This window comes from Alexandromys fortis, unplaced genomic scaffold (assembly GCF_014885135.2).
Source record: "Alexandromys fortis isolate MF-2015 unplaced genomic scaffold, M_Fortis_MF-2015_v1.1 scaffold_6, whole genome shotgun sequence".
Classification (NCBI taxonomy): domain Eukaryota; kingdom Metazoa; phylum Chordata; class Mammalia; order Rodentia; family Cricetidae; genus Alexandromys; species Alexandromys fortis.
Genome location: NW_026067902.1, coordinates 8,381,496 through 8,393,969, shown reverse-complemented (window position 1 = coordinate 8,393,969; position 12,474 = coordinate 8,381,496). Strand labels below are relative to the sequence as shown.

At 49.1% G+C, this 12,474-nt stretch overlaps 1 protein-coding gene and 1 long non-coding RNA gene across 11 annotated transcripts in view; one reads left to right on the top strand and one right to left on the bottom strand.

Moving 5' to 3' along the window:
* Positions 1-6,725, top strand: part of LOC126496681 (uncharacterized) — a 10,790-nt gene extending 4,065 nt beyond the window's left edge. For 4 of the 8 annotated variants that reach the window (XR_007590398.1, XR_007590402.1, XR_007590401.1 and 1 more), the window contains 3 exons: positions 955-1,162; positions 4,288-4,724; positions 5,222-6,725. This is a non-coding gene — a long non-coding RNA (uncharacterized lncRNA). Of the gene's footprint in view, positions 1-954; positions 1,163-1,280; positions 1,331-4,199; positions 4,725-5,221 lie in introns of those variants that run through there. The other 4 variants (XR_007590403.1, XR_007590400.1, XR_007590404.1 and 1 more) reach the window with 4 other exon arrangements.
* Positions 5,245-12,474, bottom strand: part of Siglec1 (sialic acid binding Ig like lectin 1) — a 19,843-nt gene continuing 12,613 nt past the window's right edge. The window contains exons 15-23 of one of the 3 annotated variants that reach the window (XM_050134203.1): positions 11,873-12,142; positions 11,533-11,784; positions 10,908-11,213; positions 10,116-10,376; positions 8,875-9,174; positions 8,528-8,630; positions 8,130-8,202; positions 7,778-7,857; positions 6,862-7,651 (exon numbers count right to left, since the gene is read on the bottom strand). In XM_050134203.1, coding sequence (XP_049990160.1) covers positions 7,819-7,857; positions 8,130-8,202; positions 8,528-8,630; positions 8,875-9,174; positions 10,116-10,376; positions 10,908-11,213; positions 11,533-11,784; positions 11,873-12,142 — 1,604 coding nt within the window. In that variant the 3' untranslated portion in view covers positions 6,862-7,651; positions 7,778-7,818. Of the gene's footprint in view, positions 7,734-7,777; positions 7,858-8,129; positions 8,203-8,527; positions 8,631-8,874; positions 9,175-10,115; positions 10,377-10,907; positions 11,214-11,532; positions 11,785-11,872; positions 12,143-12,474 lie in introns of all 3 variants that reach the window. The other 2 variants (XM_050134204.1, XM_050134202.1) reach the window with 2 other exon arrangements.

Genomic DNA, 12,474 nt, shown 5'->3' with positions numbered 1-12,474 from the left:
ACATGTCAGGGTCGTTTGTGCCAAACTCTCTAAACAACCACAAACTTACACTCTGCGGTTGCATTTGGAAGGGGAACAGTGGATCAAAGCCGAGGGAGGTGGAGCCCAGAACATCATGGAACAAATGATTTATCAAATATTTGTTGGTGTCGTCCTGAAAACTGTGCCAGTGCTCAGAATGGGCACCTCTCACCACCTCCAAATGAGTCTTAGCCTGCGATAGCCCAGAGCCTGGTGTCTGAATCCCAGCTTACAGACAAGGTCCAGGGTGGTGCCTGGAGATGCCAGGCTGGTGCTCAGATGTTTCAGAAACAGTGATGGGTATGCATAGAACTCCCCAAAGTCACAGTCGAGTCTCCATCCCTGAAAGCCCAGAACACCCAAAAAGAATTTGTTCTTTGGCAGGGTGAACCGAGTGCTTAGAAACCCAAGAAATTAGTCAGAATTTGGACAAGCAACTCAGGGATCTGGATATCCAATATAAAAGGAGGGATATTTTGTTCTCTTTCCTTCCTTCCTATTTCTTATTTATTATTTTGTGGTGGTGGTGTTGAGACAGGTCTCATTATGTAGACCAGTCTGGCCTGCCTCTGCCTCCTGAGTGCTGGTATTAAAGGCGTGCACCTCCACACCTGATCTGTTCTGCTTTTAAGAGATGAGGTTTTGCTGTGTTGCCCACCTGATCTCAGTCTCATGGGTTCAAGGGATTCTCCCACCTCAGCCCAGAGAGGCTGGGGCTGCAGGTTCACAACACAACACCCAGGAATAGTGGCAGATTATTTTTAAATAAACTTTCTTGCCCAAATATATATTCAGAAAATGAGCGGCTCAGCAAATCTTCACAAAATGAATGCACTCATTTAACCTGCTCCAGAAGCCCCTTTCGCCCATCAGTAGCCACTGTATTGGCTTCTATATTGCTTAGCTCTGCCTGTTCTTGGTCTCCTTGATTAGGTTTAGAGTCACCTAGGAGACACACCTCAGGGCACGTCAGTCAGAATGTTTCCGGACCGGAAGACCCACCCCGAATGTGGGCAGCAGCCACTGATGGGCTGGTGTCCTAGACAGGGTAGGGAGCCAATGGGACTGTCACTGGTCTTGCTCTGCTTCCTTACTGACACAGTGTGACCAGCTGCCTCCTGCTCCACCTCCCCCCCACCAGGTATATGATGGAGGTGGGTCTTGTAATAATAAAGAAACTGCCTCGGCCCTCATAGGACAGAAAATTAGGTAGGCGGAGTATACAGAAGAGAATTCTGGGAAAAAGAAGCTGAGTAAGAGTCGCCATGATTCTCCCACGCCAGACAGATGCAGGTTAAGATCCTCCCTGGTAAGCCAGCTCGTGGGCTACATAGAATATTAGAAATGGGTTAGAACAATATGTAAGAGCTAACCAATAAGAAGCTGGAACTAGCCGGGCCAGGCACTGTTTGAAAGAATACAGTTTCCGTGTAATTATTTCGGGGCATAAGCTAGCCATGCGGGCGGCCGGGTGCCGGGGACGCAGCCCTGCCGCTCCTATTTCAACAGATGGCGCCCAACGTGGGGCTAAATCCACTTAAAAACCTGAGAAGGCTTAAAAATAAGGGAAACAGAGTTTAACACAGATTTTTGCTGTTTTGTTGGTGACATGCTGTAGAGAGATTCCTGATTCAGCAACAGCAGCAGAGAAAAAAAGCTGCGTCATTTTAAAGCGCGGCTTCCTGGTGCTATGCTGCCAGCGTGAACTCTGGCTTTAAAGCATTTCAAGGCTTTTATGGGACTGGATGTTTCTGTTCCCACTTGGGATCGGAGGAGATTGCTCTGAGACCTGCCGATGGCTCAGCGTTCCCTGCCTACACCTGGGCAGATGGCGGAATCAGGCTTAGGCAGGCGGAAGAGCATGGCGGATTCCTGCTGCCATACAGAGACGCGTTTTCAGACTGCGCAGTGCTCTGCGTGTCAGATTTGGCTGTAACTTGGATAAAAAGAGTTTCTGTGCTGCACACTCAGTCTCAAAATTAAATTGCTGATTGCGGCTCCAATGTAAACTGCTGTTTGCCTGTAACTGTGCTCAGCTCAAAAGCACCAAATGACTCTGAGGCAGGAGCGGCTGCTCCTTGCTGAACTGTGCTGATCTCAGGCAGGAACTACCGTAATTACCTTAAAACCGTGCAGTTAAGGTTTAGACTGGGCAGGACACAGGCAGTACCGTATTACCTATACATGGTGCAACTTAAGTTTTTAAGAAATGCTTAACATTTTAAGAAATGCTCCTGGATAATAAAAAAAAAAATACAGATTCACAGTAAAACAGATTCAGACACCGTTGGATGAATGTACGTAGGCTTGGGGAAAAAAAGAGAATATAAAGAATAAAGTTAATGTCTTAAAAAGAAAAAGGGTAAAGTCTTTAAAGAGACAGAGTACAGAAGTACAGATAGTTATAGATTAAGAGAAATAAAGAAAAATAAGCCACGTAAAAATGAAAAATTCACAGAGAGTCTGGATTATGTACATTGTGTTTTCTTTAAAATTTTTGACTGTGAAGGAGCTAAGTACAAAGAGACATTTTATTATATGGGCTGCTAAGCTGAACCTGCACATATGTTCTAAAGGTATCTTGACTTCAAAATTTGGATCTAAGGATATGATGCTTTGGAGAGGGTCTTCTTTTGTTTCCACAGAGGATGTGACCCTATGGATTGCATCTATCCCGGTATGGTATGATAGACCACGCCCTCCTGAAAGGTTGCTGTGAACACCCTCAAAAAATTACTTCACTCAACTGCCAACCGAGATGAACCTGACACACAGGTTACACCCTAAATGATCTGATTAACAGTGCCCCCATTCAGCAGGAAGCAGTTTGGAGAGAAAAAACTACGCCCATGTTCCCAAATATTGTTTATAAATGTTCTTTTACATTTAAAGGGGGATATGATATAGATATGAATAATTTGCATTGGTATGGATTTTAAGGTCAATTTTGTTATATGTATATGTATTTTTGAACTTGATTAAGGTATTGTGATTATGTAGTTCACTTAAAATGTAATGTATAATTAGGAAATATAGGTTGTTAATGGATAATCATTGCTAATAGTTAAGCTTGTAGTCATGTTAGTTAGATTTTCTAGATATATAGAGATATATTTCAATTAGATAGGCATTCTTCATATCTTTCAAAGACTGCAGAATATGGCATTTAAAATATTTTAATAACTTAGGACTTTTCATGACAAGGAGACACGTCTGCTCCTGGCAGCACCAGCTACTTCAAGAGGAAGATGGGCATCGAAGAGGATCCTTATGGAGTTGGATAGTCATTTGGGCAAGAAACTGCTCTTGCCTGGACTGTTGCATAAACTGGACACAGAGAACCCTCAGAGAGAGGACTGCTGAACTTGCCTAAAGGTGAGATGGTCTTTCGGGGTTCCTGATTCATGAAAGAGTCTACAAGACATTCTACAGAACACAGCAGAAAGTGACTGAACTGTCTTTAAAATTTCCTGCTTCATGGAAATGTATCTGGATACCATGGGCCTGTAGGCCGAAGATGGATGCCCCAACGGTACAGAGGAACTTTGGGTGACTGTCCAGGCAGCGAGATGTCTCTGTCATTTCTAGAGTTTTCTTATTTCTTGTTTACTTAGATAATATTATATCCTTCTGGAGTCTTTGATGGAGTTGAAGAATAAATAGTTATAGTTTTCCTTAGTTATGATAAGAGATAAAATAGATATAAATATTGTAACTGTAATTCTTACTTGATAACTGTTTTGTTATATGTAATTTTACTATGCTAAAGTTAAAGCCTTTCTTTTTTGTTTAAACGGAAAAAGGGGAAATGATGTGGGAATGATTTCTTACTAATAAAGAAACTGCCTTGGCCCATTTTATTGGATAGAAAATTAGGTAGGCGGAGTATACAGAAGAGAATTCTGGGAGAAAGAAGGTTAGAGGAGGAGTCGCCATGATGCTCCCACTCCAGACAGATGCAGGTTAAGATCCTCTCTGGTAAGCCAGCTCATGGGCTACACAGAATATTAGAAATGGGTTAGAACAATATGTAAGAGCTAGCCAATAAGAAACTGGACCTAGCCGGGCCAGGCAGTGTTTGAAAGAATACAATTTCCATGTAATTATTTCTGGGTATAAACTAGCCATGCGGGCGGCGGGGTGCTGGGGACGCAGCCCCGCCGTCCCTATTTCAACAGGTATAGCCACTTCTACTGTCACCTTCCCCACAAAGGCGAGACTGTACCTCCTAACTGTGAGCCAAGAAAGAAAATTTTTCCTTCCTAGGTTGCATTTGTCTGATGCTTGGATGCAACAGTGAGAAAAGGAGCTACTCTACACAGCCTGGCCCTAGCTGCCAGCCCCTCCCACGGAACATTTGAAGCTCGTACTCATGTGGTCACCTTCAAGTACAGCCTCTCATATCTGTGTGGACGCGGTACAGTCTGTCACCTGCAGGCACAGCTTCTATGTCTGTGTGGACACGGTACAGTCTGTCACTTGCAGGTACAGTGTCTCATGTCTGTGTGGACATGGTACAATCTGTCACCTGCAGATACAGCTTCTCATATCTGTGTGGACACGGTACAGTCTGCCACCTGTTTCTCATATCTGTGTGGACACGGTACAGTCTGTCACCTGCTTCTCATATCTGTGTGGACACGGTACAGTCTGCCACCTGCTTCTCATGTCTGTGTGGACACGGTACAGTCTGCCACCTGCAGGTACAGTGCCTCATATCTGTGGACATGGTACAATCTGCTGAGCCTTCTCACTGATGTTGTGTATTTAGTATTTCAGGTTCTGGCTATGATGGATAATGTTGTTATGAACATTCTAGTACAGATCTCAGGGTGACATAAGCCCTTACTTTTCCTGAGTAAATAAATGCCCAAGAATAGAATGTCAGGGTCAAGGAAAGAATATTTTACCCTTAATGGACATTGGCAAATCATTTCACAAAGTTGTCATGTTTAAAGTATGATGCTAAAAATAAAAATTAAAAAATAAATTATGATGCCACTTTATAAAGATCACAGGAAAAATCAAATCCATGGCATTAGAAGTCAAGCTAGTAGCTACACTTTGGGGGGTTGGGTGTGGGGTATTCTGGGGTGCTGGTGTTTCTATTTCTTGATCTGATGTGGATTACATGGATGTGTTCCATTTGAAAACGCTATTGAGCTGACACACTTACCATGTGATGATGTTTGAATTTCAGGTTTATTTCAGAAGTCTAAGGGCTTCAGACCACTAAGGATTGAGCCAACTAGCCTCTCTGAGCATTCTTCAACACACCCCCTTGGGAGGATGTGCGAGCCAACAAAGACCCAAGACACATGTTCCCAAACCCGCGGTGCCCATCACCCTTTGGTCATCCCTGCTAGCCTGGAACATCTTCCTGCCCTAGGTTTGTGCTCTCCTTGTCCTGCCTCTTGGTTAAAGCTGGCTTTTTTGTCCTACTCAACAAAATTGTAGAAGAAACAATGTCACAAGACATATGCTGAACCTGTGCTGGTCCTTAGGAGTGAGAAGCCCATTATAGGAGCTACGAGGAGTAGGAAGGGACACAATGACTTCAGCAGACGGTGTGAAGTGAGCATCCTTGATTTACACTCCCTGGCCTCCTGCCCACAGACGGCGTCTGAGACACTGGACTATTCATTGAATTCTGTGGATTCTCGCCTAGGCACTTTGGTTGCAAGAACAAAACTGACTCCAGTTGAATCCTGGAATGGAAGTTTATTGGAGGAACACACTAGAAAGGTTCCTGGAGAAAAGATGGTATTCAGGCACAAAACCAAAAGGGACTGAGGAGGATCAGGACGTTCAAGGTTATCCATTCCCAGTCATTTAATGAGATTGAAGTCAGTTTGAGCTATGTGAGACCTTGTTGGAGGCAGGGGAGGAAGGAAAGAGAGAAGAAAAAAGTGGTCCTAGAACAAGCCATAGCACCACCTTGGCTACACAGTTACTCCTTTCCTGATCCATTCCCAACTTTCTAGCCCTATTCTGGCCCCACCACTCTCCAGGTTCTCAGCTCCAGGCCCTTTGTTCCTGACACCATCTACTACCAGGCTGTGGCAGGAGTCGCCAGCCCACTGGAGGCCCGGTTCCTCCCATCACTGACCTCCCAGGACACTTCATTCCTTCCTGGTGATAATCATTTGTTTCAACAGACTCTGGAGCATGGGCATCCAGGAAATGAACAACTGTTCACTTTGCCATGGAGAGAAATCCTTGTTCATATTTGAACAGGTAACACCCCTGTCTGCTCCTTGCTCTTGGAAGAGCTGGTACAGCTGTAGGGTTGGGAGGGACCACACCCTGTACAGAGATGTCTGCCTGGCATGCCCTTGCCCTACTGAGTGTGATGGTTTGAATGAGAATGGCCCCCATAAGCCCAGGTGTTTGAATGCTTTGTCCCTGGTTGATGAACTGTTTGGGAAGGATTAGGAGGTGTGGCCTTGTTGGGGTAGGTGTGTCTCTGGGGGTAGGCTCTGAGATTTCAAAGGTCCACGCCAGCCAGGGGTTTCTCTCTCTCTCTCTCTCTCTCTCTCTCTCTCTCTCTCTCTCTCTCTCTCTCTCTCTCCTGCTGCCTGGACTATAAAGCTCTCAGCTCTTACTCTGGTGCCACAACTGTCTGCTTCCCACCATGATGGTCATGGGCTAACCCTCTAAAACTGTAAGCAAGGCCCCAGCTGAATACATTCTTTTCTAAGAGTTATCTTGGTCATGGTGTCTCTTTACAGCAAAAGAACAGTAACTAAGACACTTGGGACCACCAGGCCTAGGTTTCTTGTTTTATCATACAGGAGGGAAAGCCTTCCAGGAAACTCAGAACCAGAGTGGCCAGGGACACTGAGTCAGAGCCAAGCGTGAGGAAGGCAGTCTCTTCAATATCAAAAGTCCTAGGGCTGAGTCCACAGTTGGGATCTTTCAGAAATACAGGTTCCAAATGCAGTCAAGACTCAGAATAAAGAGGACATTTCCCAGTCTCCCTCCCAGCACGGTGTGTCTATGTGACCAAGTTCTAGCTGCTGAGGAGTGGGTAGAACTGACAACCATACTTTCCAGTTCTACAGACCGTGGGGACAGGCGTGCCCTTCACTCCTCTCTTCCTTCTCACTGTAGGGCCAAGCTCACTGCAGTCACCTGAGCCTCATAATCAAAGACAACATTTGGGTGATGGAGAAAAAGCAAGAGAGAAGGATTCTAAGCCCCAATATCTTATTCTTCCATAGCATAACCAGTACAGGAGAGAAAAATAAAATTCTGTCACTCGGAAGTTACTGTATTGTTAAAACAGCCTGACTTATATTCTCTCTGGTACAGAGTATCTTAGCAAATCTGTGAGGACCCGGATGTCATTCTAACCAATCAAGAAAGTCCATGGTGGCCTTTGAAAAGAAAGAGGCAAAGGGACACAGAGGGAAACTTCACAGAGAGACGTGGGCAACATGGCTGACTCAGTCTCAGAGCCCTGGAGGCAGCCACTTGGCCTCCATTCCACCTCTCCATCGCTTTTCTTAGGAACGAGAGGCTTGGAAGCAGGTCTTGGGAAGTCAGATGTTACCGTGCTGCTGGTGCAGACATAGGCAGGACTTTGATCACAACACCTGAGTTGTCAGACAGCGTCAACCACCTCCTCCTGAGGGCAGGTAAGTCACCCATCAGCTCAGGGATGTGACACAAGATGATGTTTCATGTGTGGATGTATCCAGTCCTAGGAGCTTCCCATAAAGAAAACCTGAGTCACAGGAGGTCCCACACTGACCTGTGGTCCTAGGAAGAGGTCATCTGCAGAAGAGGAATACGCTAGGGGAGAGAAGATGGCCTTTCTCTCCTGCCTATCACCTATCAGACGTGAGGAAGAAAGACTTCAAAACAGAGGGGGAGGCACAGGAAATGCCTTGGTAAGGCCACCCGTGCCAACGAATCATGCACCCAGCAAACACATAGCTGCTCTGAGCCTCAGTCAGAAAAGCTCTCCCAGCTCCCCGAAAGAGACCCAGGCTCCTGTGTGCCTCTCTCAGCCGCCCCTGGTCCCAGTGCTGTCCTAGGAATGGGAACGCTGTCCAGATGCCAGATGGCACTGCACACCTACGCATGCCCACATATGGATATACCTGCAGAGTGTCTTTATGGGTGGTCATCTCGGCTGAGTTCTCGTTCACGTTCATCTTATGAGAATGCCTCCTTCTGCATGGGCAAGGGCAGACTCAGTCAGAGTCCCTCCCCACAGCTTCCCCCGCCTCCCCCACTGCAGGGGGCAATAGCCCTGCGCAGTGTGGGACACCTTGTTTGCCTCCTCCCCAGCTCCTTCTGGGGAGAAACAAGCAAAGGAAAGCTACTGCAAGATAAACTGGAGAGGTGATTCCCCAAATTTGGAGAGGGCAGGAAAAGGGGAATTTGAGGGCTGTGAATTCTGTAGGGGAGAATTTCCCTCCAAAGATTTGGGGGACAATGGAGGGAATGGGGTGAGCAGAATGAAGTATCCCAGCCCCCCCTCCAGCTCTGGACCCACCTCCAGGTGTGCCAGGCTCCCAGGCCCAGCAGCAGGCACAGGAAGCCTGCCAGGAATCCCAGGACCCAGAGCAGCCGCTGGAACAGCTGCAGCCGGTGCAGAGCTGTAATATAAGGAGGAAGCTGAGGAGCTCTCCGGGCTCCAGGCCCCCATCCCTCCCTCCTGAGGCGACCCAACCATAGTAGAACTGACTTTAACTTGCACTTCACCTCCAAGTCCCGTGCAAGAGAGCCCCCACGCAATCTGTTTAGACTAGACAGACAAGTTGCCTAGTGGCAGAAGGCTGAGCAGGGAGTGCGAATCTTGTGCAGAGTGATCCCAGCGGTTGGTAGTGCCATTCTCCTCACCTCTGGTCCCAAAGGAGGCTGAGGCTGAGGCAGAGCCCAGGCTGTTGGAGGCAGTGCACACGTACTCCCCCTGAGTGCTGGCTCCGAGTTCCTCTATGTCCAGTCTCAAGGCATTCGGGGAGGCAAAATGAACGTGGGCTTTGGTGGGAACACCCTGAGGTTGGTTGGAGGCTACGAGTTGACTGCCCAGGTGGAGGGTGAGGCTGGCCGGGGGCTCACTGTCCACTCGACAGTCGAGGATGCCCTGGAGGCCACCCTGAGTCTCCTCAAACACCGTCAGAGTGGGCGTCTTGGGAGGATCTGTGGGGAAGAAGAGGATAGTGACTGTCGACACCGACCAAAATTCCTCCCTCAGCTGTGGCCTTGCTGTCCTTCCAGGAAACAGTGAAGATCATTTCCTCACTCCCGAGGCAAAGGTGACTTGAAAGGGAAGGGGAAGGGTGCCTCAGTCAGTAAAGTACTTGCCACATAAACATGAACGTGATCTGAGTTCAATCCCTAGCACTCAGTAAATATCTAGAATCCTAGCACTGTGGAATCACAGTGGAGCGCTGTGGATATCCAAACTTGCTGAACTGATTCCATGGGGGACCTTGTCTCAAAAGATGGGGTGAAGTGTAATAAAGATAGTGGCCTCTACACGCCATGTACATGTGCACAAACGGGTACACACACATACACACACACACACATTTTTAAATGGCATTGTGGGACTTTGGAACTGGATCTCAAGATGTCTTGCAACTTCTCTTCTGCCTCCTGAAACAACCTTGTTTTGGAAAGCTCAAGCCAGCCTGCTGACCATGTATGGCCACCCTGAGGTCACAGGTGAAGCCATCTTAGACTGTTCCATCTCAGCGGAGCCACTAGTTAACTGCAGCCAGGAGACCAGAACTGCCAAGCTGAGCCCTGTCCAGATTTTTAACTCACAGAATTGATACAGCTTGGGCTCAGATGAAGAATGGCCTGAGAAAACCAAGGCTAATGATGGTCTCCTGTGCACCAGGCATTCAACCTGCTTTATCTTCTGTATTTACCCCAAGAGGATAGGATGAATGTGCCCTCTATTTCAAAGGTGGGGAGCGAAAGCATAGATACACAGCCACATACAACCAGCCAGCGGGAATGCTAGTGGTCTAAGATCCCACACCTATCTTCAAAACTCTTACTCTATGCAGGGGAAAAGACCTGATAGAGACAGATGAGACGTGGAGAGACGAGGCAGGTGGGTTCATACTCACAGAGGACACGGAGCATGACAGGAGCAGAGGTAGTGACCCCGGTGGGCAGTTCAGCCTTGCAGTGGTACAGCCCAGCCTGAGCCCGGGACACATGGGTGAAGGAGAGTGTGGGCACAGGCTGTGTATGTAGCGGATGGCGATTCCAGAACCATGTGATGGTAGAGTTGTCCGTGGGCTTGGCGCCACCAGGGAGATGGCAGCTTAGGTTTAGGGCTATGCCCTCTGGCACGTCCAAGCCTGGCTCAGCTGCCACATGTATGTCTGTGGTAGAAGGACAGGTGAAATGATCAAGGACCTGTACATTGTGGGGTGATCTCAATCTATCTTGGGCTCAAGGCCCTCCACAGTGGGGCTGTGTCTCTGGCATAAAAACAATATGATGGCACCGCATTCTGAGGTTCCCATGACAGGGCTGAACCTCCAGCATCAGAAAAGGCCATCTGAAGTGTGAGGCTGTGTCTTGCCCTCAGCCTGGGATTCTCAAAGGCGGGCGTCTGTCTTGTTCCCACCGCAGGCTTCCCCAGTGAAGGGCATGAGAGGTCAGGCTATGTCTCCTCCCACTCCTTCCAGAAGACATTAATACCCTTCCTTACTTCAACGATAGGGCTGCATCATCCCCTCGGCCTGGTCTACCCCTTCCCCGAGGGCCATGCCTCCTCCAGCAGATCAGACTTCTCAGGGAGGAAGTAGTTCATTCATACGCCTTCAGGGTGGCAGGCCCTCACATGGGATCCAGCCCCACAACACCAGAACTCCAAACCCTAGCCCCCTCCTCACCCCTGTCCCACTCACCAGTCTCCCCCGGGAGCTTCTGCGTGGTACTGATGGAGCCCAGGGCATTTCGGGCTGTACAGACATAGACACTGTCATCGCCTCCGGTCACGCCTTGCACCTGCAGTCGAAGAGCATTTCGGGACACCTGGATGTGGCCTGTCCCTGATGCGGAGCTGGGAAGCTCATGGCTGGCAGCTAGCACCTTGCCGTTGTGGGATAGGACCAGCTCAGCAGGTGGTTCGCTGTCCACAGTGCACTGTATCATGACCGTGAGCCTGGCCCTCGAGTCCCGAAAGGAAGACAGGACAGCATCCCGAGGGGCATCTAGAGGTAGGGCAGAACACAGAGGGGGGCCCTGCAGAGACGTGCATGGCTCACTGCCCATTTGCCCAATGTTGGTGAATCTCGTTTCCAGACAAATGTCCCCCTCCTAAAAATTATGCCTTATCAAATGCCTGTGGGCAGAGTCCTTCTTGCAGGGTTCCTAGGGCCGTGATATCTCAGTCTTCATTGCCAATGCCCTCTTTTCCCCCAAGTGCCCATTTCTAGACCGTCTGTAGTGTCATGCCCACCCTAAGCCAGTGCTGGGAGCACCCTCTGCCACCCTCACCCTTGAAAGCCGCAGCCAAGGAACCCTGCTTACAGAGAACTCGCAGGGTGGCAGGTCGGGAGCCGCGTGTGCCCTGAGTGTCATGCACCTGGCAAGAGTAGGCACCGGCGTGAGCCCGCGTAGTCGCCAGAAACTGGAGTGAGGGAGCTGGCCCCTCCTGAAGCCAGCGGCCATTGTGAAACCAGGCATAGAGGGTGGGTGGGAGGGCAGCAGGGTCCTCGCAGGTCACTGTGACAGGCTCCCCCTCGGACACAGTAGCAGAAGGAGCCATCTTCACTCGGACACCTGAACGAACCAAGGGGTCCAGAGTCAGTTTGGCCCAGGTAGATGGTACAGGTAGCTCCCTCCCCTGCAGCCTTGGTCCCGGTTTCACCTTCTAGGCGAAGCTCCAGGGAGGTGTTGACCTTGCCCAATGGGCTGTGGGCAGAGCAGCTATAGAGACCCTCATCACTAGGCCTCGGGTCCCGAAGTTCTAGGCGCAGGGTGTTGGGGACAGAGGCTTCAGATGAAGAGGTTAGCAGGCGCCCGCCATGGCTGAGAGCTAGCTGGGCGGGTGGGCGACTATCCACAGTACATAGCACCACGGCCAGCCGCCTGGCCTGCGTCTCTAGGAGGTAGGTCAGTCGCAGGCTTCGGGGGGCATCTGTAGAGATCCAGGAGGCGTACAGAGTTCAGAAGCAGACTTGAAAAGGCCAGTTAGAAGGAGCAGGAGAGTTCCCTACTGTCTGCCTTTCTAGGGAGAAGACCCATCCCCATCTCTCCCAACTCTTCTTTTTTTAATTAATTAATTTATTTATTAAAGATTTCTGTCTCTTCCCCACCGCCGCCTCCCCTTTCCCTCCCCCTCCCCCAATCAAGTCCCTCGTCCCTTGCTCTACAGCGGGCTAGTAGTGGAGTTCTTAGGCTTCACACTAGGGGGCTCTCCCGTGCCCTGATCCCCGTGAGTTTCTGTCTTTCCACCATTGCCCACACCCA